The following is a 25,041-nucleotide window of genomic DNA, read 5'->3' as shown; positions in this document are numbered from 1 at the left end:
TGCGCCTCATCATGCGAGACTCCTATAAGGTTGGCTGGTTCTGCCATGATCCGGCTAGTCTGTGGAGGTGCCATATTTCTTCGACGTGATCGACTTCTCTTCCGTACACACTATACAATCACACAAAACAGAGCAAAATGTCTATTCCAGAGCATGCTAAGGTCCTCGTCGTCGGTGGTGGCCCGGCCGGCTCGTATGCAGCCTCGGCGTTGGCCCGGGAGGGAATCGACACTGTCGTCCTCGAAGGCGACAAGTTCCCCAGGTGAGCGTTGCCAGACAAATGCCACCCCAGTTGGCAAGGGATATAATTGGTTCTAAATCATCCGTAGATACCATATAGGAGAGAGCATGCTGCCATCCTTGCGCCACTTCTTCAGATTTGTCGACCTCGACGACACTTTCGTTGCGCATGGCTTCTACAAGAAGGTACGTCACAAAAGGGCCAGACCGGACCTTGCTAGGCAAAGCTGACAATCTTGCTTGCACAGATTGGTGCAGCCTTTGTATTGAACAAGAAGGAACCAGCTTGTGAGTCCACAAGTCATTCTCGAACGAACCGGCATTTAGAGCTCCCCTAATGCCGAACAGATACCGACTTCATTGGCGCCGGTGGCCCAAATGCCTATTCTTGGAACGTCATCCGCTCCGAGGCCGACGACCTCATATTCAAACATGCGGGCAAGAGCGGCGCTCAAATCTTCGATGGCGTCAAGGTCTCGGCGATTGAATTTGCGCCCCATGAAGGCCCAACTACCGCAGACGACAAGACTCTGGACCCCGGCCGTCCCGTGTCAGCTACCTGGACGCGCAAGGAGGACGGCACCTCGGGCGTAATCAAGTTCGATTACATTGTCGACGCCAGCGGTCGAGTCGGCATCATGAGCACAAAACACCTCAAGAATCGCCATTTCAACCAGGGTCTCAAGAACGTTGCCAGCTGGGGCTACTGGGCGGGCGCCGGACGTTACGGTGTCGGGACGCCACAGGAGGGCGTTCCTTACTTCGAGGCTCTCTCAGGTTTGCATTGCATTCGTCTCCCATCTGTCGAAAAGTGTTGCTGATATTTTCCCAACTCCAGATGGCAGCGGCTGGGCCTGGTTCATTCCTCTACACAACGGCACCACGTCCGTCGGCGTGGTCATAAACCAGGAAATCGCTACCTGTAAGAAGAAGCAGATGGGCTCTCCAGGCGGCAAGGTATTCTACTTGGAAATGCTCAAATCTGTGCCTAGAATTCTCGGACCAATGCTCAAGGATGCTACGCTTATTTCTGATGAAATCAAGGCCGCATCCGACTGGTCGTACAGCGCCTCTTCCTATGCAAGCTACAACGCCCGCATTGTCGGCGACGCCGGCTGCTTCATTGATCCTTTCTTCTCTTCCGGCGTCCACCTAGCCGTGGCTAGTGGGCTTTCGGCAGCCGCAACCATCTGCGCCTCTATCAAGGGTCAATGCAGCGAACACGAAGCTCTCGAGTGGCACTCGAAAAAGGTTGCTGAAGGTTACACTCGCTTCCTGCTTATAGTTTTGAGCGCACTCAAGCAAATCAGGGAGCATGACGACCCTGTTCTTAGCGATTGGGACGAAGCAGGCTTTGAGCGCGCGTTTGCCCACTTCCGACCAAGTGAGTGTCTCGGTGGAGCTGAGCAGACAGACTCCCTTCAACCCCCAATTGTTGCTGACGAATTGCAGTAATTCAAGGAACTGCCGACACCCACGGCGAGCTCACCCAAGAAGAAGTGACCAAGACAGTTGATTTTTGCTTGAACGCCTTCTCGCAGCCCGTGGACGCCGCCAAGCGCGATGCTGTCCTGAAAAAGGTTGAAGATCTGAAGATGTCCGGCACTGCGCAGAATCACAAAGAGCTTGAGGCGTCTCTCAGTCCTGACGAGATGCGCATCCTCAACACTGTGCGCGCTCGAGAGATGGTGCGTTCGGAGGACACAGTCAACATTGACTCCTTCACCGACATCATCGACGGTCGTGCCATCAATATGGTGTACGGCTCTCTCGGCCTCATATCTGAGCAAGAGGCCGCCAAGAAACCGGTCAAGAAGTCCGGCGACGTACTCGGTCAACTCATGGGCGAGGACAAGAAGCTTCCTCACAGCGATCAGCAAGCCACAACTCCGATCGCTAGCAATTGACGAGCAATGGGAATGGCAAACGTAGATACTTTCTTTTCAACCTCAACCTCAACAGGCCCGTAGACTAGTTCAGACAGAAAATATTATTATTATTATTAAATACGCCGTAGGCTCGAAGCCCCCGGTACCTCTACTAGTACTCCCGTATGTCAAACCGTGCCCTAATGGCTGGACTAAATACATACGCTGCGTCGTCGGTTCGCCCTATTGGCGACTGCGTTGCGTTCACTACCATACTACGTTGGTTCTCAACCTACCAACAAAGTCCCCCCTGAGAAGATCGATGCTATCTGGGCCTTGAAGCTGTCCGACCCGTCCCTAGCAGCCATCTTACAATAGTCCCACTAACTACTGGTTCTCCTGTTGCCGTTGCGAGGTCTCTGCGAGAGTATAGTGGCCGTGGTGCGATGGCGGCCCGTAATCGTTCCCTCGGTCCTTCCAACAGCCCGCAAAAGAGGATTACGTGCTCTGCCGTCTCAGGGGCATCGCCACAGCGGCATAGCGGCGAGTACACGCCAAAAGCCCCTGTCTTGAATAAGAAGGCTGCTAGTCCTATTTTTTCCGTCCTGATCTGGCACAGCGTAGACGCCTCCAGTCGGTTCAGGCCGAAATACTTGCCCCCTTTCGGTATCTGCATCGAAGGGCCCTCCGGTTCCTCAGCGATAGCGCGTCGCTGGCGATCGTGATGCTCTGCTCCGGTGAGCCATCTCTTCCTCCAGTGGTCGAGGAGGGCAGCCGGGACCTCCTTTTCCTCACTCATCCACTCGGAGCCCCGGGCCTCCTTCTCCATAGTGTACCCTGCCGGTCGGAGTAGCTGCGACGCCTGCTTCCTCTTCGCCGGCCTATCCTGCCGGAGTATATGTGACGCTTTAGCGCTCGCGCTGCGAAGCAGATTTCTCTTCCCGCTAAGCCGTAGCCGTTCTTCAAACTTAGCAGCCCGGGCACTAAGATAGAGGTCTAGTGGCGGGATTGCTGCTTCTGCTTCCAGGTGGCGAACCGGCGTCGCTTTGTGGGCACCACAGACTACCCGGAGGCACTCGTTCTGTATCCCCATCAGGCTCTTAGCTGGCCCTGCCGGTTCCTCACTTATAGTATGCCACGCAGTCGCCCCGAAGGCAATCGCGCTACGGATAACCACCGTATATAACAGCCTCGCCCGTATAAGATCGCAGCCCCACGACATATTGACTAGCTTTGTCAGGGCTAGCTTTTGAGTTGCCATTTTTGTTTTAACACGCTCAACATGGGCGTGCCACGTCAGTTTGCGGTCGAACCAGACTCCTAGGAACCTGGCTGAGACTACCGGCGACACTGTGGCGTCCCCAAGGCGAATACTTTGCGGCAAGGGCTCTCGGGCCCTAGTAAAGTGCATTAGCTCACTCTTGTCAGGAGCGAACTCCATCCCGTGCCTCACTGCCCACCGCTGACACGTAGCCCATGCGCTCTCCAACCGGCGGCAGGTCGTGTCTGGATCGGTGCCGACGCTTAGCAGGGGGATTGGCTCTGACTCCTTGCCATCGAACCGGAGGCGTACCGTCCTATCCTCCACGAAGCTGCGTACCCACTCCTGAACCCACTCCGGGTAGCCTTTCCGGGCTAATATGGAAATCAGCCGTCTGTAATTGACCGTATCGAATGCCCCCTTGATGTCTAGCTGTAGCAGCGAGGCGATGCCCCCGCGTCTCCACGCCGTATAGACCACGTCCTCAACTATACGTATTGCCAGTTCGGTGGACCTCCCAGCGCGGTTACCCATTTGGCCGTTTGGTAGTAGGCCGGCCGCCTCAGCTACTTTGGTGATACGCTGGCTCATCGCCGTCTCTATTACCTTCCCTACCGTGCTAAGCAGGGCAATGGGGCGCCAGCCGCCAGGGGTCTGCTTCTGAGCTGTCGTTTTATTAGGCTTAGGGATAACAACCACCCTCGCTGAGCGGAAGCGCTCCGGGTAGTACCCCAGCCTAAAGCTAGCTGTTGCCAGATCCGCTAGGATCTCCCATAGGGGTTCACCGCAGGCCTTTAGCAGGCCAGTGGGGATCAGGTCGTCGCCGGGAGCCTTCCGAGCAGCCGTTCCTTTGATGATAGACTCGATATCCATTGTGGTCACCTCCCTAGGGACGTTCAGCTCTGGTCTCGTCTGTAATAGGCCGCGATCGAGGTCCGATAGATCTATATACGGGTCTGGGAAGAACCTCTCAGCTAGTAATTTTGCCTTCTCATCATGTGTACGTGCCGTAAGCGTGTCGCCGGCGTCCCTCCGGAGATCTGGCAAGCCGTGGGCCTCAGGGGGGGCCCAGCTCCGTAGCCTAGCCCACCTCTGCAGTGCCCACAGGCTTTTGTGATCCTTCGCCGTCCCCTCGAGCTTCTCGTGCCAGCTACGCGTCTGCGCTTCGCTGATTTCGAGCCGTTGTTTTTGGCCGGCTCTTGTATATTCGTCCCAGTTGGTCTGCGACCTTGCCTGGAGGTACTCCCGCCGTCGTCTCTTCGTCTCAGCGCAAGCCTTGCTAACCTGCGGGCACCACCACGGGACCCCAGCGCCTCGGCCAACGGTGCGTCTCGGGACCGCCACGTCGGCGATCTCTTGGAGGTTCCGGATAACCCAGTCAACAGCCTGGTCCAACTCCGTTATCGTCTCAACCGGCAAATAATTCATAAATCTCTGGCTTGATTCGGCTACGATGAGCCACTTATCCGCCATCGCCCAGTTCCACCCTTCAACACTGCGGCGGCCCTCCTTGACTGCTTCCCCGTTGGATATTACCCTAATCACTTGCGCTCTGTGGTCTGAGCCCTCTAGGCCCGGGTCCCCATCGTAATCAATCCTAGCCCCTTTCGTCACCCAGGCTAGGTCGATAGTTGAGTCTCGTTGTTTGTGCCTTTGCCGTGTGATTTCCCCGAACGGCGTAACGAGCTCTAATCGCCAGCATCGCGCAAACTCCACTACGTTGTCGCTGCCCCGTGATGACCGTCCGTGGACGTCCCACAGCGGGTGATGTGTATTGAAGTCCCCTACGAGGACCTGTGTCCCCTCCGGCGCCCCATTAGGGAGGTCTTGGAGCGGGCTGACCCAGCGGCTCCCGGTCTGGCTTGGTGAATAGATAGACCAGATTGTAAGGGCGTCCGGGCCTGCCCCGAACGTAATACTGCTCCAGTCCATCCCGGTACGGGGTCGCAACGTAGCCACGTCGTATCGTTTATGGACGTATAGCGCAGCTCTGCCGCTGCTGTACACTACTTCGTACCTGGAAGACTTCGGGCAATAAATCGCCTTCGTCTGCCGGTTGATCCATGGCTCTTGAACCGCTATTATATCATAGTCACCCCCCTTATCCAGCGCTAGCGTTGCGTTCGCCTTTGAATCTGCGATATTCCAGTAGAGAATAGAGACTACCATTAAGCTGTCGATGGTATATCTTCGTTCGTACGTCCCTTAGTGAGGAAGCTACGCATTGCTGACGCAGACCGTTCGGTTCGCTCCTGCTCCACTCGCGATCCGCCCAGGGGGCGGCCCCGGGGTCGTACAACTGTAAACCCGTCGCTGGTCAATGAGCTAGGTGGTGTGAGCCTGCCCTCACTAGATAACCCGTCCGAGTAGCTGCGGACCTCAAATTGTCGGGGGCGGTGAGCGTACGCCTCGCGTACGCGTAGCCGCTGCTGTTCTGCCGTAGGGCAGTCCCTGTCCCACGCCGTGTGCTTCCCTTTGCAGTTCACACAACGTTTTTTGCCGCTAGGTGCCTTCTCGGGGCAGTCTTTTTCACCCCCTGGGTGTGCCGTTGCAGCGCAGACGCCGCAACGCGCCGTCTTCTTGCAGTGTTTCGCGATATGGCCGTATTCGTAGCACTGGTAGCACTGCCGAACCCGAAGATTGCCGTCGTACGGCTCGCAATCGAATATCTGGGCCTCCCAAATAAGCCCTTCGGAGCATAGTTCCATCGCCGCCTCCACGCTATCCACGTGTAGTATCAGGGCCGCATACGGTGCTTGCGGCGCCCGGGGGAGGTTTCTTTTAGCCTTAGAGAGGTGCTTTGTATTGTCCCGCTTCAGGTCTTTAAGTAGCTGGCTCTCGTCGTGGACCTCTCGCAGCCGTTTCGCAGGCAGCCCCTTCGCGATCACTGCAACTTCTCTGCGGTTGAGAAGTGCCTTATCGCCGAAGGCACTACGCACCCACCTGCTGTCCGTGGTCGCCGCTGAGGCCGACTGCTTAAACGTCACTACGGTATCGCCACTGCGCAGCCTGCGGGCCGCCACTGCATCGGTGCTGCCGCGTGCACTGTTCACCGCTTTTACGACCTCAGCCGCCGATCTGTTCTTCATATTAGGGTCCTCTGTCCCCCGGATCACTACCTCTCTCTCCCTTCGTTGGGGCACTACAACCCGCTGCTGCCACACTGGGGCTTCACCGGGTCCCCGTCCCTGGGCCGATCCTGAGGCGATTGAGGCCCAGGATCGAGTTGTAGGCAAGGCCACGTTCTTCACCGTATCCTGCATGGTCTTCTCAACCATCGTCTGGATCGCCGCAGGAATTTCGGCAAGGGCCAGAGTCACTGCCAGTACGTCGGCATGTGTGGCGGGTCTGTCGCCCCCCTCCTCCAGCGTCCTGCCGGCTAGTTTCAACCCCAGCCAACGCTCCATCAAACCCCCCATGACCTCAATCTTCTCACGTGGGACCAAGTCGGCAATCTCTTGTTCTACCTTTTGTAGTTCTCTTCCGATCCCTTCCCTCTCTGCGTTCTTTCTGCTGGTGCGCTCCACGTTCGGTGCGTGGGCACTTTCGTTGGCGTGGGGGTGGTGAAAACTCTGTTCGAGTCCCGCCCGTCCCCCGTCGATCACCATCGGCGCCGCCATCGCTTGCGTCCTCGCTTCGCGTGCGATGCGAGGTCACTGTCCGACGTAAACGGTCGTTAGGAATCGAATGCCGCAATCGGTTTGATGATTTGACGCTGTTCGAAGAAGTTATCGATGAAAGTCAGAAATCTCCCTTCTTTGGAAATAATGACAGAAAATAAAAGCAGCAATGTTTCCGTCAAGTCGAATTACGAGTTCCCCTTTTACTGTGACTGTAGCACTCAGATAATCCCCACGTAGCAAGACTGAATCGGTGAGGCAAATCAACCAATAATTCACAAATGCGACCAGGTTGTGGATTATCCCGTGTCCGAGCACGTCTGAGTACAGCCCAAGACAAATCACGCATATAAGAAACGTATTGCTAGCTACGAAGTCCGCGGATTCCATTGATTGTGAAAAAGACAGGAATCAGGTGCGTGGCTTCGAAATATATTGCGCCACTTCGCCATAAAATATATCAGCGTACTTTAGATGGCTCCCCTCGACCACTGCTAGTCCCACTCCATGTTCTATAAGCCTTTACTCTTTCATCTATATTGCTAGCTACGCCCTTCAATCGGTCGATCTCGGTCCGCAGCTCGGCATACAGATCTGGTGAGGAGTCTAATGCCCCCAAGAGAATGATTTTCAGGATCTGATGGAAGAAGCGCAGGAAGGACACTGAAATAGGCTCGGGAGCTCTGATGTCCGTAAGAACGAGTTCAAGATCAACGAGCCACGATTCTAACGAGTCCAGCAGAGATGCCTTCTCGGATAGTAGTTGAAGAGCGTTTCCTGCTGATTCGACATGCGACACTTTGCCGAGAAATTCAAGCGTCGTTGCAGCGATCCTTGTAAGCTCTGTCCGCATGTCGGGTGCAATTGTGCGAAGACGGCGAGATTCAACAGTCTGTTGATGTGGCGACATCACACACACGGCCACCGTCGTCCCGCTTATATCGGCTGTCGCTGGAGGGTCCGCGAACTTGCACGGTGCAGCGAATAGCTTGATGATGAAAACATCTAGCAAGGGTAGCTGGTCATGGTGTGCTGATACCAATTTATTTGCAGCAACAAAATGTGACCTTGCCCAATACTCGTGCATGATGCTGAGTCCTTGAATCATGTGCTGGGCCATGGCAGCGTAATTCCCCCGCACTTGCTCAATGCTGATGAAGATCTGACAGCAAAGTAATGCCGACTTCAACCCGTTGAAGCCCGGAGACGACAGATTGGCCGCGAGACCCCCTAAAGCCATACAGTATTTCTGGAGGCCAAATTCATAGCCATAACTTGGGGTCTCCTGCGCGAAAGACGCTGCAACGTCGCCAGACGTCTCGAGATGTTCCCGAAGAGCTCTGAGAGACGAGACTGCGTGTCGTATCGGCGGATCAGTCAAGCTGGCCTGGAGGATTTGCCTGGCTTCTTCATCACAGCCTAGCTTCACGTCGAACATGGTCTTGGTTGAGAAGTAACGATTGAGGAGGTCGATGTCCTGAGGGGCGATCTCAGTCAAGTTGGGCCGGATGGGTTGTAAACCAGCGCCTGACTTGATGCTGCCAGCATGAGCGTTATTAATGGATCGACCGGTAAGAGACCTAAAGGGAGACTCGTAGCCGTCGCAAGTACGACCAGTGTCGACACATTTTTGACAAAATGGCTTGTTCTCGTCGCATTTGACCTTTCTTATTCTATTGCCAAGTAAGCACCATAATCACTGCAGAGCTGACTTCCGGTCTACAGCCTCAATCTTGGGGTGTAGACCGGTGATGAGATTTGAGACTGACCTGCAGGTTGCACAACCAGTTTTCACCTTGGTTTTACATTGGATGTTCCGTTTGCGGGCGACAAGGCTTCCGGTCATCGATGGGCCGGGGGTGAGACATTCACGCATGTCGCGCAACGCCCCATATAGGAGAAAAAGATTCGTAGTAGACAACAAATCCGAGCAGACAAATCAAATAATGTACCTTGAATCATCACCGGGGCCGTCGCTGTCGCTTCGGGTCAAGTGTGTCGTGTTGAGGTGTCGCACGCCAGGGTGGGCGCGGTCCTTCCTCTATATAGGAATAAGCCGGTCTGTTAATTGAGCCGAACCCTCAAAGCGCCAATCAATCGTATTGATGCCTAGGTAGAATGCCACAGGTACGTACCGAGTCTCCGGGTATTGTGGCTTGTTCCATCGAGGTTCGGTTGTTTGGGCTGAGACCTTCTGGGCTAACGGTAATTGTCCTAGATTGAACAGCCAGAAAGTGATCCAGAGCGAGCTCCCTGCACATCCATCAGCCCTCATAATAGCTCGGTGATCGCCTGTCTTGTCGCCTACAATGTGCCTACATTATATCAAGCTTCTATTCTCCGGCGATAGAATCGAGTGACGAGCAGAGTTCATGATGGCCTGAATGCAATTTAATACATCGAAAAATCACTGCGTAGCCGCTCTCAAAATAGTCAGCATGTGTGGTCAGCGACAAAAAGCATTGAAGCTGAGGCGATCGAGTCGATGTTGTAGCTGTTTCACCAACACACTTGAGCATTCGGAATACATTAGATGTGCTGATAAATCACTGAAGACTCATTGGAATTGAGCCATAAATATAAATGAAATACAAATAGTTCATTGAGTCGGAGATGACCAGCTTAATGATGAAACGTGTACCACAAGTGTCTGTCCTATCTGCCTGCCTGCTTGCCTGCTTGCCTGTCTTGCCTGTCTTGCTGAGACCAAGCTTGAACTCCTCAACGCTGTCCATGCCCTTTAAAGTGCGAGCCAAGACCCGTCTCCCAAGTCTAGTACATGTGCTCTTTATTTCTTCGTGGTGAAGTCGATCTCGTTGGCACGTTGCCAGCCTTTCCAGCGGCATTCTCACATGTGCAGGCTTCTGTCGGTCGGGCGCCACAGGCACAAGCGTCGCCCTTGACGGATACATTCTCCTTGCTCGCATTGTCGCAGTGGCACTGACCGGCGGGACGAGCACGACACGAGCAGCGTGCGTCCGTAACAGTGTTCTCGGCGGTTGCCTTGTTACATGTGCAGGACAGAGCGGGCTGCTTGCCGCAGGAGCATGTCGCTTGCTTAGCTGGGACAAGTATTAGCTGATAGTGGACACGCAGGATTGGGAAGATGGATGGTGATTTGGGTTAAAGGAACTGAAGTCATGAAGATATAGAGCTTTCTTAAGTAGGAATTCAGAAGCCTAGGCTGTTTTGATGTATAGGCTGATAGTCTGAAGATCTACGTCACAAACCACCAAATATGCAGGGTCCTGCTTGGCTAGGGTCAGCGCAATTATGGGCAATCCGATACGGGCATGGCCAATTAATAGGAGCGTGGGCAATTACCATCTCTGGAAATATCCACAGACAGCAGGTAACCTAGACCATTCAGGAAGTGCAAAGTACAATGGTTAATTAGGACACGTTCCGATGCGAATGTACCCTATAGATTTCCTGCAGCATATTTACGTTAACGTCATTCACAAGCAGTATCTAGATCTTGCGCCCGCTATTTCCAGCTTTGCGCATTTAGTGGGACCGAAATAACGGTGCAACAAAATAGCATGCTAAATCCCGATGTGCTGAAGGGATTATATAGTCCTCTGCCGCGCTTTCACGATGCGTTCGAACCAATTTATGGCTTGATTCAAATGAACTCTGACTGTGACATCGATCTATTGTCCAACCCGATGCGAAAATGTTCTTTGCTGACCATTATGAACCAATCTTGCAGTGTTGGGTTTCTCTACTCCGGCGTACCACCCTGCCGAGCGATACCACAAGCACTAACAGTACAGTAAACCTAGCTTTACAGACACTTGATAGGGTTATTTTCGCCCGGTCGAAACCTCAACTCTCATTTCAAGATTAGCGTATGTATTACTTCTTAAGCTACGAGGCTCTTTGCGAACCATTGTCAACACTGATCGGGAGAGCACGGCCGTATCAAAGCCGAGGTTGGTCGTGGTGATGCGTCTATCGTCTACGATTTGTATACAAATGCACAGCTTACGGTCCCCGCGAATAACAGTCGGAAGCGACTCCGTAAGCGCATTAACAACGCTAAACGTTGGACGCTTCTGGCAGGCGCCTCTCCTAATCGGCACGGGAGAATTAATGGCGAGATCAGGGAAGCCATATGGCATGAATTAATTACAATTATAGGGATTAACACTTGGCTAAAAGATGGATCAGCACCCATGCCGCTCTCTCAACAAATTTGCTGTGCTTCACGCTCCTGACCCAAGTCCTATCCAGCAATCTGTCTCCTTGGTCCTGATTTTTCATGACCCAGCCGTTTCGTGACACTGATTTCGTGGCCCTGACTTCGTGATCTTGATTTGGTGACCTTTATTTCGTGACTCAGCCATTTTGTGACCCAGTCCTCTTACTTCTTCCCCTTGCTGCTTTGAAACGCTAACGTGCCGCCGGAACATCGTGCTGAGTCGAACGAACCACGCAGTCTAGATCTTATTGATTAACTACGAGAATGGCTGATACGTGACCCCATGGGGGGTTACCCTATAGCTATATATAAGATAGATAAGAGCTATAAAAGAGCTCTGCCAGGCCAGAATAGCTAACCTGGCATCCTTTCCCAATACAACAATTCACACCCCATATGCACTCGCATCAATGGCTTTTCTTAAGCCGCCCATCATCTTGGCTTATTTTCCGCTTCTGGGGTCTCTCTCGAGCTGCTATAGTGTTTGTGACATATCCGCTGTGCCTAAGAATGCTTACCAGTAGAACAATCCATATCACGGAAAACATATGTCCCGGTATTCGATGTTATAACATGAACATCTTCGCCAAAGCCTAATATATCGGTTTCTGCCAGCATGAATTATCTTACTCCATGGCAAAAATAGGAAATATTGAAAGAAAAAGGTGCCTATTACCAAACCTGCCTGCACTCTCCAAGATAGATCAACCATCGTCTTCCATCAATTTTAGACAGCGCTAGAGACCGAAGATTCCTTGAACAATGCGACACCTCCCTTTTCATACAACTTGCAGTCTTCTTGAATCGTGGATGCTTCGAGTTTTTCATATCCCCCTAGACTTTCCTCCGTATGCGGTTCGACGAATATTACGAAATACCGGCTGCCATCCGCTCGGCCTCCTTTTAGCCTTACAAGGACAACTGATACGTGACCCCATGGGGGGTTACCCTGTAGCTATATATAAGATAGATAAGAGCTATAAAAGAGCTCTGCCAGGCCAGAATAGCTGACCTGGCCATCCTTTCCCAATACAACAATTCACACCCCATATGCACTCGCATCAACGACCAAGCCGGATTGCTCCATAGCACTTTTAGAACGAGATCCTATTTGTCAACCTGATCAACTCCAAATTCTGTAGACCCACTACCTGGACCGCTGGCTCGCATCTTGGTCGTTCGCATGTATCGGCGGCAAGGGTCACGCCTATCTACTCCCGATAGCCTGGACGCTGGTCATATCGACGTGGAGCCGATCGACCCCAGTGATCCCAGCGCCCGAGAATAATCAGGAGGCGGACAGCCATCCAGACGCCTGGGCCTCTGACGCCAACGATCACAGGCGAACCAGATGACGATAACCCGACACCACTCCGCAAGCGGCATCTAGAGCAAACTGACGGCCCTTACAAACGCATGGAACTGGACTAGGATAGTGCGACTAAGGTCGATTTCTACCATGCGTCGTCCTCACATATACGAGTTCAGAGCATTTGGCGGCAAGACGATGACAGCAATTCTTGGTATCATTGGAGCCGTCGAAGTAGCCTTTGTAATGGACCTAAAGGATACCTCAGCACCCTAAAACACCTCTGTAAGAAGGAAATGTAGCCACGCCTCGCTGTCACCATTCAGGTGGACGGCCTAGGTCTCTTACTAGAGCTATTTTGGGATGACTAATCGTAGGTCTTTGTTGTAGATGACCAGGTGACAGACGAGATTCTTTATCTGAGAAGCGGAATGGTCAAGTCGATGTTGTTGCGACCGTGGGAGAGCAGAGTGGTCGCTTGGACTAGTTTGAGTGAGTAGTGTATCTATGGTATTCTTTTTAGAAAAGAAGCATTGCAGTCTATCTTGTTTGACCCTTTTCTAGCTTCATGTCGTCCAGGCTAGGAATCTCCATAGTCATTCCATCCTACTTTTGGAGCTCATATAAGACAAATTTCGCACTTTTCTAGTGCAGGCCAGAACTGGTCTTCCGACCAAAACTTGCCGACTCGCTCAAAGCATACTTGATCATCGCCCTGTATCGTTTTTCGTATCGTTTTCCGTAGCAAAAGACCACAATGACAATCCTGGTTACTGTATTTGTGAAGTTGAAGACCTAATGCGGAAAAATGTTGCTCTGAACCTCAAGCCATCAAATTTGCACGTATTCTTACACTCCATACCCAGATGACGTGGTCCGACCGCCGCGCTCAGAGTAAAGCTATACGTAGGAACTTGTCTTGGCGGGTCTCTCAACTTCCTATCACTTCGACATGGTGGCGGTCGTGGCTGCTCTTCAACATCTACCCTGCATTGGTGAAGACGTCCGTAGAGATGTAAGGCGTGTTCTGTGCCCATGCCGAGGAAATGTATTTGCGCAGTTTCTGGTTCGTGACCACCTGCTGAAATTCCGCCCACTACAGAAGCCCAAGACCAAGTAGGAACTGAATTGCTGACCTGTCAAGATCACTGGATAATCCAAAGGCTCCCAAATCAGTCCATCCGCGAGGTTACGTTCCCACACTCCTGCGAAGTATCGGCATCCAACAACGTTACCCAAAATAGTGGCGATACCTTGCATAGCAGGGAGTCAATCGCGCTCGTACGTGAGATCAAGGACAGAGTACTCACCGATCAAGTTTCCCCAAGCTTTGAAGAACAAGCCTTCCATCTTGGCTCTTTGGTTTCCGTGAAGTCGGGGGATGATATCCCATAATCTCATGCTATGCATAAGACTGGCGGCTTCGATGCCTCCCTCATCATCACGCTCGCCAGCTTCTGAGATTCTGCTCATTCGACAAGACCAGTAGATTTGCCTCGCGGAAAAATCTATGGTTCGACGAGACAAAATTCGTTCTTGCTTGACCCAATCTCTTTTTAACAGGGGACTATTCTCCACACCTTCCGCGAAAGCCTCGAAGATATGTATGTTTTCTTCGAAGTAGATCTTCCCCTGACCACTGGCATCTCTCCTAGACTTGAAATCAACGGCAACACCTCCATTGGGACGATGAAGGAAGCCGTCCACGGAATCACTAGCTGACGTGGCAGCAATTGTCAAATAAGCATCGCCATAGATTTGGCCCATTTTTTGTGACTCCTCTTTCCAGTCTTCGCCACCTGGTTGTTGTTGAATGATACAGAGGGCATTGACCCATAAGTACTGAACATGCAGTGCCCGAACCACCGTGACAGCGTCTTGGATGGTTCTCGAAAATAGAGCCAGTTCAACTCCGTCTTGCATCTGACCCAAGCTGTCGTCCGTCGTGATCATGCCGGTATGTTTCCTACCCCAGCAGTAGCTAAGTGCAACATACTTGCATGACGTACCATCCAAAGTGATTAGGCGGACATGCGACTGCCCTGTTAGCCCGACATAAACTAGTCGCTTCGGAGCGAGACATCTGATCTGCTGGCCAGGTAAAGGGTGATTGCAGACGTCATGATGCTCTTCACATACGTCAGTCCATTGCAGGATCCTTGATATGTTGTACGCGCAGAGGGGATCGTCCTGAATCCCTATATCAGCAGCAGAAAGTCCTACGACACCAGACCCTTCGGCTATTGATCCTAGTGGAGTTTTGTTAGCCATATGCTGGCGGTCTTCATCTTAGGAACGAACTTGGATCACAAAATATCAATAAAGTTGGGTACATCGTGCCATAGGATATTCGATCCTTGATGGACCCTATGGTAACCGCTACTTGCAATGATAGTTTTCTGCTCAAAACAGGGCCTGGCGTATGTTCCTGGTAATGTCTCCCATTAGAGTTTATATCCGGGCACGCAGCATGCAGAGCCACAGGGCCCAGATGACCGCAGTCACAGATACTTCGCATTGGATGGGTAACGCGTCGATTCGTGTGGATGCTTCGTATGAATAAATTCATAATGGACTTGCATAAATGGCAAGTATGCGCACTCTGGACGAGGGCATCGCAGGTTGCATGGTGGAGGTATCCCTGGTCGCTTTTGAGGTCCTCCAGGTTGATTTCTTGGCATAGTGCACATAAATCAGGTTCAGCTCTCATGAGTTTCATGGCCATTATATTTTGATGTTAGGTGTTAACTGGAGAGCAATGAAAAGTCAGCTGGGTTAAGAGCATCCTGTATACGATCAATCTAAAGAAAATATGGTGTTCAAATACCATATATATGCCCTGTATTCTGAAGTAGCCGAGTGCGTTCCTACGATGCAGACTGCAACTCAACCCTCCAATGGTCCGCTAGCACGTCATCTCGGGCGACAATCATTGCTTTGTTCGGTCAGAGTCGTGCGAGTTTCTAGCACTGTCAGCAGATAGTCCATGAAATGGGGCAATCGTGAATCACTCTTGCATGAAAGCGATGATCACAGGTAGTTTCAGCCGTTCCGCGACAAAAGTATATTCGCAGTGGCGCAACCATAGGCTAATAGTCAGGATTAATAGATCCACGGGGTTTAGGATAGGAAAAGGACGCGTGACTAGCGCTCGGAAACGACTAAGCCAAAACGTTTGACCCGCCTTGGGCTAGCAGCTGCACAAGATCTCCAGCCTTGTCGAGACCGTGTCTCGTGAAGACATCCGTCTAGCTTGACATGAAGCATGGAACAACAGGACCATCAGACTCAGATGCCCTGCCTGAACTCTTCAATCTCAAAGATTTACCGACAAAATGACCAAGACGATCGCGGCGGCCGAATTCACCGTCGGTTGGGTTTGTGGAGGATCAAATTCCCATGTATGTGTTCAGTAGATCAGATACGCGAAGCTACCGCATTAAATTCCAAGGTACCCCAAACTGGGACACAGACATCCGATATAGCTGACTCTTATTTCCAGGGCGCAAAATAAGGCTTACTCTCTCGCCTCGTTATTAATACCCACATCTGACAGATAGCGACTGTCACACTTTATGATCATCCAGTTCATTTCGATTCTCACTGCATTCTCGATTTGGCCACTGAAGAATCAATTATCACAGCTTCCAAATAGCACAGGCGACATCAAAAGCAAGATTATAATCGAAGCTAGCAAAAAAGAACTTATAATATAGACGACGAACAAGCAATCCCAACGAAGTAAGGGATTCTATCATCGCTGGCCGATTATTACATAAGCCCTGCAGAACCTACAACTTTCCATTAAGAGAACAGTCAAGCATATTGAGTTTAACTTACTTATCTTCAAGCACTACTGAGATCATCCAATCCCTTGGGAGCCGATATTGAAAAGACTCTATGACCTATCATATCGGCACAGAAGTTTGAAACAGGTATAGACAAGCACACCAGATTTTGATTAGCTACAGTTTTAGCCGCAACATCTATATGGCCCGGCATAATACATGGCGGCAAAATGCAATTACAGGCAAGTAAAGTATCCCGGCATTTGGGAGGGAATTCATTAATTTCCGGGAGTTTATCTCGCGACTGAATGACTATATGCGCCTAGTAATTCCATCTTCATTCTAATCTCATCTTCTCATGTCCCCAAAGTCCCAAAGAAACCCTCCTAATTTCTGATCAAATGGCGACCGATCTTCTCAATCTCACTGCGGGAATCGTCCTACCCACCGAACGGTCAGCGGCCAGCGGTTGGCAACAGGAGAAACACAACGTAGCAACAAAACTGAACTACTGGGACGACCTCGGCGACGGCTCACGACCCACGCCTATTTTCATAGGCAAGGGGAAAGTAACCAACCAGCGCCCGCACCGACCCCACCCATTCGTAGTCACGGACGTGACGGGGGACGAAGACAAGTACACGCTCGATAGCCACGGATTTTTATACTATCACCGCTCGACCAAGATAAATGACTTATTCGTGGACGATGTGCGAATCAAGACTGAGTACTATCTCGAGTGCGCCCAGCTCCTAAAAGACATCACAGGCGCTGCGCGCATCCACGTGTTCAACCACAAAGTTCGCCGGGGGCCAACACACTGGCATCACCTGAGTCTGCAGAACCTAGCAAACCGGGGCCCCGTAACGAGGACGCATGTAGATCAGTCATATGCGGGTGCGGAGATGCGCCTGCGATTTGAGCTGCCCGACGAAGCGGATGAGCTGATCCGGAACGGAACTCGATACCAGATCATCAACGTTTGGCGACCTATCAAGACCATCCGGAAGGATCCCGTGGCCGTGGCGGACGCGAACTCGGTTCCGGATGCTGATCTGGTCGGTGCAGAGATGGTCGAGGATGGGTATCGGGGGGAGAATTGGGTGGTGAGGCACAATCCGGGACATCGGTGGTATTTTAAGCACTTGTTGAAGCCGGATGAGGTGTTGTTGATTAAGTGCTTTGATTCGGATGCATCTGTGGCGAGAAGGGCGCTGCATTCGGCTTTTGAGGACCCGGATTATGTAGATGAGGAGTCGAGGCAGAGTATTGAGGTTAGGTGCTTGGTGTTATACGGTGCTTAGGTGGCGGTGTATTTGTATATATCAGCTAAAATAAAAATTGGAAGTTCACGGCTTGTTATAGATCTGACTGTTTGTGGACAAGTATTCCAAGCTCATGCTCTGTCATTTACGATCACCTCGAAGGTAGGAGGCCAATGGCTCGTATCTCCATCCAAACATGATTTTCTTTTCAATTCGTCTGTTTTTCTCATCATGATGGGACAAATTCACACGTTCGTATGCTCATAGTATACCACCCACTGACCCTGCACCTCGAGGCGTCATAGTATACCTATGCCTCTAGGCACCGGATATTCCAACTGGGATCTCGGAAGCGAATGCTGCGTGCATGAAGAAAACAATAGATGTACTTGTATGATTGTAGGTTATGACCCTGTAGAAGACCAATGGGAACAACTGCCGGCCTTGGCATGGTGTGGGATAAATGGGAGGACATGCAACGCTTCCCTCCCCACATGCTCACAGGTACGTGCGGAATGTGTGATTCCGCTAACAGTATAGCTAGATGTCCATTGGATAAATGGGCAATTTTCAACCAAATCCTGTGTTACTTGATTGCTCAATTGGGCAATGACAAGACACCAAGAAGTGACATCATTGATCAACGTCTGAGTTCAGCCGTATGCTCAGAAGGCAAGATGGTGCACGTGTCTTCCACGATAAATATGGATGAATGCAGATGGGCGGGGGAGGCAAAAGGTCTGTCGGCAACCAGATAACTGTGGAGTGTAGCATTTTGAGAACACCTTCAAGCTTCAGTTATAAAGTAGAAGAAAGAAGGAGTGCACAATAGGATATCCTTAGTGACTAATACTATCTCAGACTCGGGACGCTTGCAATACTGTACACGCAACGATAATACACAACCACAGCACAAAATGGCCATCTCAACTGAGATCCCAAAGACTGTCGACTGGCAGGGCAAGCAGGTGCCCGTCTACCCCATGCAGACCATCAGCTTCGAGCGGTTGCTATCTCAGGAGCCAGCCGAAATCGAGAAGCTGGTTCACTGCTGCCAGACCGAGGGCTACTTCTACCTCAACTTGCAGGGAATTGACGGCCGCAGGATGCTCCAAGACCAACAAAAGACGCTGGATCTTATGCACAAGTTCTTCGAGTCGCCTCTCGAGGCCAAAAACGAATTCGGGCTGGTCTCGCCGCACCTGGGGTACGAGCCCGTGGGCTCACGCACAGGCGTGCTTGAGAACACCAAGGATGGGTACGAGATGATCAAGGTTAGTGAATAAGTATTGGTGATGTTCCCCCCATGTCTAACAGCATTCCCCCCTATCATCAGGTATCCCGAGACGAAATCCAAAGACTAGACCCCCACCTCCCCCACATCATCAAGAACGGCTACGACATCTCCATCCTTGAAAATTCCATCGCAGGCTCCAACATCATCACCAAGTCCATCCTCTCGGCTCTCTCAACCGGCCTCGGCCTCACCGGCGCAAGTCGCTTCGAGAACTCGCACCGCAACGACCGCCCCTCGACAAGCACCCTCGCTATGATGCACTACATCCCGTCCGACCCCAAGATAGCAACCAACATCGGACACCAGAAACATACCGACATCAGCTCCTTGACTTTGCTGTTCAGCGAGCAGTGGGGGATGCAAGTGCGCCCCCCACGCGCACGCGAATTCGGCTTCGTCGAGCCGAAACCGGGATGCGCCATTGTCAATGTGGGCGATTCCCTGCGATTCGCTAGCGGACACACGATGCAATCATGCATCCACCGTGTCGTACCTTTTGATCCGACTGAGCACAGGTACTCGATTGCGTATTTCTTGCGCGCGGAGGACGATACCATGTTCACGGATAGTGAGGGAAGGTACATCACGGCTGGGCAGTGGCATGATGAGAAGTTCTTTGCTTTTACTACCGATGCGGAGACTCAAGCTAAGGCGCCTAGCTCTATGTTGCTGGGTGGGATGAGGGAGACAGATGACGATGAGTACAAGTTGTCTGCGCCTACTCCTGCTATCGCGAAGGAGACCAAGGTTGAGGCATGATGACACGATCTTTACCAGTCATTCGTGCTCTGATTTGCCAAATTATTTGTCCCTTGTTTGTATTAGGTACGTAGATAATTAAGTAGGAATATACAATCTCCAATTCAAGCCACACGACTTGAGTGTCGGGGATAAAGTTGGTTGCCAAGGTTATATAATACTACTTAAGGTGAAAATAGCCTATATACCATTGTTGTGATGTGGGGAAAACATGATTATGTTCTTAAATCACCCGAGTGTCTTGACCTTGGAGACACTTGATTATTACAGTCATGGAAGACGAAAATATTGTGCTCGTCTCCCACGACGATGTCGATACCATGCCCCCGCACCTAGCGGAAGTTAGTAACTTTGTTGACTCTGTCGCTGACGATCTATGGTCCATCAACAAACGCATCCATGACAACCCGGAGCTCGGTTATCATGAGCACGATGCCCACGCGACCTTGACGACGTTCATGAAGTCCCGAAATGGCTGGAAGGTCACCACCTCAGCCTACGGCATGGAAACGGCTTGGCTGGCAGTCTACGACAGCGGAGAGGAAGGCTCTGTTGTGTCGTTCAATGTTGAGATGGGTACTTGATTCTGAAATTTGCCCACCAACTTCTATCTCTTTCCTGTTCCACCTAACTTACTCTGTCAGACGCCCTACCAGGCATCGGCCACGCCTGCGGCCACAACCTCATTGCAATCGCCTCCTTAGCCGCTGGTCTCGCCACCTCCTCAGTACTTCAGCATCACCAGCTCCCCGGTCGCGTAGTTATCTTTGGCACCCCCGCAGAAGAAGGCGGAGGTGGGAAGATCCGCCTCCTCCGCGCCGGCGCCTTCCAGGACCACGGCGTAGACCTCTCCCTCATTTCGCACCCGGGGGTTGTCCACGACCGCGCGTTAGTCGCCACCACAGCCTATGCTCAGTTCAGAGTTGAGTATTTCGGACGAGCCGCACATGCAGCTAACAGTCCGTGGCTGGGTATTAATGCCCTTGACGCCCTCATCGTGGCGTATAATGCGATTTCCGTATTACGACAGCAGACGATGCCGGGCGATGTGATACAGGGGCATATTACTGATGGCGGAACTGCGCCTAATATAATCCATGCGTACGTGGCGGGGGTATTCGTGGTGCGGGCGCCCACGGCGGTAAGGTTGCGGGAACTAAGAGAAAAAGTCAACGCGTGTTTTCATGCTGGGGCAACGGCAACGGGGGCTAGGTTAGAAATTACTCTCATGCAGATGTACAAGGATCATGTGCCGAATCGGGTTTTAGGGACGTCGTACGTGCGGTGCTGGAATGCGCTAGATCCGCCGACGCGGATCACAATTCCAACGGACGACAGGGATGGAGGTGTTGAAAGAATTGCAGCGAGTACAGATCAGGGAGATGTCAGTTACAAGATGCCGAGTCTGAATGTCAGTTTTTCTATCCCGTCTGGCGTGGACGGGGGTGGGCCGCACAGTCCTGGATTTGCTGCCGCGGCCGGGACGAAGGAGGCTTTTCTGCGCAGTCTGAGGACGGGGAAGGCGATAGCGGGGACAGCAGTGGATGTGCTTGCTACGCCTGGCTTGCTGGAGAAGGTCAAGGAGCAGTGGGAGAAAGATATGGCGTTCGCGACTAATACAAGGAAATGAACGGTCATGTTGATATGCATGGTAAACACAAGTATCCCCTACCATTAAGACTATCAAACTACGACTGCCTATAATAAGGAAGGGAAGATAAGCTGCAAGGGGCTCCGTAGCCCTTACTTCGTTTAACTTCGTTCTCGGATCATTGATGAAAGTCAAGTCACACACTTTGTAATCATGGCAGTGCCATCTTGTCTTGGCTTACATGTGGTGGACTTTGAAGACAAGGCTTGGAGAATGGGAAGTGTCAAGCTTTGGCCGGGTACTGTTCAACCCCAGGTTTGACGATAAAACCAAAGCACTTCCTAGACTATTAAGATCAAATAACCTGTAGGTTTCCCTAATCGCACCATAGCAAACATTAGCTTTCGGCTCAGAAGACCACAACTCACTTCGGTCGTGAGTAAGCTCCCGGACTGGTCTGGGGTTGTTTTGAGGAAGCGAAACAAGTGTGGTCCAGACCTTGAGTCTTGCGTCTAATATTCAACAGCCGTGGCCCACCAAAATCCCACCAGGATTGACCTGGAACTCGGTGATCATGAAGATCGAGCATACATGATAATCGCATGACGAAATCAGAATTCTGAAAACGGTCAATGTTGTCGTCAACATCAGTTGGATCTGAGACACAAGCAGAAGAATGAACAAAAACTGTATAGAGCAGGCCATGGGCATGGCGCGAGTAGTACTGAGTATCATCAACTTTCGGCTAAGGGCAATACGCACTCGTTTCATTTGAAGGCGACGGCGAGACCGTTGCTATCTGTGCCTTTTCATCGAAGTATCTGGGCAAGTATACGATCCAGCTCTATCTCAAGTCAGGGGTTAGCCAACGTCTGTGCAGATCCCGCCTGATCCACCCAAAAGGCTTGATTCTACATTCTCATGATTCATGTTTCTGCCAAGATAACACTAACCCGTTTCCTCATATTTGTATAAACACGCGATTGGTTCGGTGTGAGCCTCTGTTTCAAAACGACAGCTCGTGCTCGGTATTTGGCAAGCTCATGACAATCAGCAACAATGATTACGAGCCCTTCAATCGCAAAATCATGCTGCGTATCCTGCTGTAATACTACAACTACCGCCAAGCATCTACCCTCCATTTCTGCTGAAACAACAGTCCACCTACCCCTTACAAGCGACCTGATGTTAAACCGACTAAACTCAGCACACGGAGCGATGCTCAGCCGTGAACTATCTTCTAACGTCATTTGCAGTCAAATCTCCGAACCATTGTGGGAAGCAATTTCATGAAGAATGAGATTGTATCGGCACGGAATCTACTCGTCTAGGCTTATGCTGAAAGATCTGACACCATGTAGTCCGGATGGTGATACAGGATGAACGATTAAAATCATGTCGACTGCCAGAATTTGCCATCGTGTTTCGCGTCGAGCGCAATCCCTCTGTACTCATATTCTGTAAACGAGACCCGGCCTTGACCAGTGCCCAGCATCAGACTCAGACAGCGCACAAAGCGCGTTAACATGTGCTTAGTCACACCCATCATCCTAAACACGCAACTCCCTGATTAATCACGGTTTACGGTAACCCTCAATCCCACAGGATCATGTTAACCTATCCCGTTGCGTGTGCAGCAGCTGTATTTAGTCTCGCCGCGGGATACGCCATACCCAACCACGATGGCTTTCCTAGTCCAGACGATCAGCAGCTTCTTGACATACAGACTGAGGCAGATGGGAAACTACCCAACGCACCCCCACCGGGCAAGTTGAGTGTTGCGGGCATCACCAACTTCCAGCTCGTCGCCTTCAACGAGCAATTCGAGGTCGCCTTCTTCACATCTTTAATCGAAAACGTCACAAATCGCGATGGCGAATTCAGCGCCGAGGCAGCCAACCGGGATGAAGCAGAGATACTGCAAATACTGAAGACAATAAAAGCCGTAAGCCGAAGACCTTAACGTCCATTCCCCCAAAAGTCCTTCTCAGTTGACCAATTTGTCTTGCAGCAAGAAGAACTCCACGCTATAACGGCCATCAACCAACTCAAACAGTTCAACGCCTCCCTAATCCCCCAACCCTGCAACTACAAATTTCCCACCACCTCCCTCGACGACGCCCTCAACCTCGCCTCAACTTTCACCTCCGTCGTACTAGGCACCCTCCAAGACGCACAGCAAAGTTTCGCAAAAAACGGTGATGATGCCGTGGTCCGCGTCGTCTCGTCTGTTGTGGGCCAGGAAGGCGAGCAGAACGGGTTTTTGCGCTTCATGCTCCACCGGCGGCCTTCGTCGAAGCCTTTTCTAACAACGTCGATTGCGCCGTACGCATATTCGGCATTGCAGGCTTTTATCGTGAGCTGCCCGTTTAAGGTTGAGGACATACCGATTCCTATTTTTCCGGCACTGAATGTGCTCACAAATGCTGAGGCGAGGGATATGACGCTGAGTTATTCGGCGGATCTGAAGAGTTACATAGCGGGACTGCCGCCGTCGCCGATGTGTGGCACTGGTTGTCGGAATAGTGGCGCTGGGGGAGAGCAATCGCCGAACTGTCAAATGGAGATGTTGACGGGCGGAGCGCCTATGTTCATCACGTATATTGTGGGACAACAATTACCGATTTCTGTGCGCATCAGGAACCAAAGGCTGGATGGCACGACGCTCATATTTGATGCGGATTTTCCATTTACGGCAAATGTGATGCAAGGGCTTACTATTGCGGCGTTGACGAATTCGTCGGATTTTAAGGAGGTGGGGGTTATGGCGGCTAGCACGCTGGCGGCGCCTGGCTTGATACAGGTGAATGACCTTCTCAGGCCTGGAAAGATAGTGAGCGGAGGATTTGGTGGTGCCAATAGGACTCGGACGGAACAGGAACCATAGTGGAGGCATTGGGAAACGGAAACGGGGATGGGAATAATGACGAGGGAGGAAACATTAGCGGTATCCCTAGGTGAAATTCCGGGGGGGTAATGGAGGGTCAAACGGAGGCGGTGGTGGAATCGGCAACGGCGGTAATGCTCCCTTCATCGAATTATTTCGGGCGTTCCCATACCAGGTGTTACAGGAATCTCCGGATTCTTCCCGTGGCAGGTTCATCGCCGACTTCCCCACCTACTGCTTAATTATAAGCTGTTGTGTGTACTACATTGAAATGTCATCAGCGTGGTGTTGGAGGTTTGGAATTCAATACGATCCGGTAGTTATACAGTGATCAGTGTAGAGAAATACACAACGATGATATGCGATCAGTCACATGATATCTCGATAGTCTCCTTCGTGTCCTGCTGGTGGCACTGGATCAAACTCCAAACAACCAATTAGCGCATCTGCAATGCTCGTTGCAGCTAGGAATGATGGTCTTCTCAGGTTCCCTAATACTGTGCGTGCATTCATAAGATTTGCTAGAGTTCAGGCTATGACAATTTGCGTCAACGGCTTGAATAGCCGCTCCCTTCCCGTCACATTTATATGAAGCCCAAAAAGGATGTTTTTTTTCTTTTCTATGATGGTTACTTCTGGTTTGAGGCGGGGTTTTGTAGCCCTTTACTGCAGCCGTACCTTCCCATCTCCGTCCTACTCTGCCCAACTCGGCAATATGCCAACACGACCCAAACCGTCTCATGATGAATGTTGACCTCAACGCTTTGACTGCAATTTCTCAGCCTCGAATTTCCTAATCTGTCGCATGAATGTGTCACCGAGGAACCCTCCGTGCAGTAGCATGCGCCGAAGTTTGGGATGAACACAGCCAAGCAAAGTCATCACCATGGGATGTGGAACTAGACGCATTTGTAGTCGATGCGCATGGATGAGGCTCGAGGGCTACTACTTC

At 51.4% G+C, this 25,041-nt stretch overlaps 9 protein-coding genes across 9 annotated transcripts; 5 read left to right on the top strand and 4 right to left on the bottom strand.

Moving 5' to 3' along the window:
• Positions 1-137: 137 nt before the first annotated feature.
• On the top strand, positions 138-2,247 carry BCR38DRAFT_374673 (uncharacterized protein; the record flags this gene model as incomplete). Its single annotated transcript, XM_040857325.1, has 6 exons — positions 138-262; positions 330-426; positions 489-528; positions 589-1,017; positions 1,079-1,624; positions 1,693-2,247. The coding sequence occupies 6 exons, from the start codon at positions 138-140 to the stop codon at positions 2,145-2,147; spliced, it is 1,692 nt and encodes a 563-aa protein (XP_040713168.1). The 3' UTR covers positions 2,148-2,247.
• A 5,202-nt stretch (positions 2,248-7,449) lies between these two features.
• On the bottom strand, positions 7,450-8,835 carry BCR38DRAFT_349312 (uncharacterized protein; the record flags this gene model as incomplete). Its single annotated transcript, XM_040856484.1, has 2 exons — positions 7,450-8,662; positions 8,759-8,835. 2 exons carry the CDS (start codon positions 8,833-8,835, stop codon positions 7,450-7,452), a joined length of 1,290 nt encoding a protein of 429 aa, XP_040713167.1.
• A 370-nt stretch (positions 8,836-9,205) lies between these two features.
• BCR38DRAFT_496937 (uncharacterized protein) lies at positions 9,206-10,430 on the bottom strand (the record flags this gene model as incomplete). The annotated part of the gene is made up of 3 exons (XM_040864761.1): positions 9,206-10,051; positions 10,314-10,346; positions 10,410-10,430. 3 exons carry the CDS (start codon positions 10,428-10,430, stop codon positions 9,536-9,538), a joined length of 570 nt encoding a protein of 189 aa, XP_040713166.1. The 3' UTR covers positions 9,206-9,535.
• Positions 10,431-13,211: 2,781 nt separating this feature from the next.
• On the bottom strand, positions 13,212-15,098 carry BCR38DRAFT_442952 (heterokaryon incompatibility protein-domain-containing protein). The gene is made up of 2 exons (XM_040860846.1): positions 13,813-15,098; positions 13,212-13,755 (listed from the first exon to the last, which is right to left on the bottom strand). Exons 1-2 carry the CDS (start codon positions 14,771-14,773, stop codon positions 13,478-13,480), a joined length of 1,239 nt encoding a protein of 412 aa, XP_040713165.1. The 5' UTR covers positions 14,774-15,098; the 3' UTR covers positions 13,212-13,477.
• BCR38DRAFT_348796 (uncharacterized protein) lies at positions 14,787-15,212 on the bottom strand (the record flags this gene model as incomplete). Its single annotated transcript, XM_040856450.1, has 1 exon — positions 14,787-15,212. The coding sequence occupies one exon, from the start codon at positions 15,210-15,212 to the stop codon at positions 14,787-14,789; it is 426 nt and encodes a 141-aa protein (XP_040713164.1).
• A 377-nt stretch (positions 15,213-15,589) lies between these two features.
• On the top strand, positions 15,590-17,594 carry BCR38DRAFT_467878 (methyltransferase-like protein; the record flags this gene model as incomplete). Its single annotated transcript, XM_040862763.1, has 2 exons — positions 15,590-15,903; positions 16,770-17,594. The coding sequence occupies exons 1-2, from the start codon at positions 15,838-15,840 to the stop codon at positions 17,592-17,594; spliced, it is 891 nt and encodes a 296-aa protein (XP_040713163.1). The 5' UTR covers positions 15,590-15,837.
• An 878-nt stretch (positions 17,595-18,472) lies between these two features.
• On the top strand, positions 18,473-19,611 carry BCR38DRAFT_459872 (uncharacterized protein; the record flags this gene model as incomplete). Its single annotated transcript, XM_040862341.1, has 2 exons — positions 18,473-18,829; positions 18,892-19,611. The coding sequence occupies 2 exons, from the start codon at positions 18,473-18,475 to the stop codon at positions 19,609-19,611; spliced, it is 1,077 nt and encodes a 358-aa protein (XP_040713162.1).
• A 272-nt stretch (positions 19,612-19,883) lies between these two features.
• On the top strand, positions 19,884-21,241 carry BCR38DRAFT_349559 (uncharacterized protein; the record flags this gene model as incomplete). Its single annotated transcript, XM_040856500.1, has 2 exons — positions 19,884-20,187; positions 20,256-21,241. 2 exons carry the CDS (start codon positions 19,884-19,886, stop codon positions 21,239-21,241), a joined length of 1,290 nt encoding a protein of 429 aa, XP_040713161.1.
• Positions 21,242-22,811: 1,570 nt separating this feature from the next.
• BCR38DRAFT_349190 (late sexual development protein) lies at positions 22,812-24,089 on the top strand (the record flags this gene model as incomplete). The annotated part of the gene is made up of 3 exons (XM_040856469.1): positions 22,812-23,147; positions 23,214-23,706; positions 23,785-24,089. 3 exons carry the CDS (start codon positions 22,812-22,814, stop codon positions 24,087-24,089), a joined length of 1,134 nt encoding a protein of 377 aa, XP_040713160.1.
• Positions 24,090-25,041: the final 952 nt, after the last annotated feature.

The sequence above is a fragment of the Pseudomassariella vexata genome (genome assembly GCF_002105095.1).
Source record: "Pseudomassariella vexata strain CBS 129021 chromosome Unknown BCR38scaffold_11, whole genome shotgun sequence".
NCBI classification, from domain to species: domain Eukaryota; kingdom Fungi; phylum Ascomycota; class Sordariomycetes; order Amphisphaeriales; family Pseudomassariaceae; genus Pseudomassariella; species Pseudomassariella vexata.
Note: the sequence above shows the minus strand (reverse complement) of the source record. Positions and strands in the feature narration are given on the sequence as shown.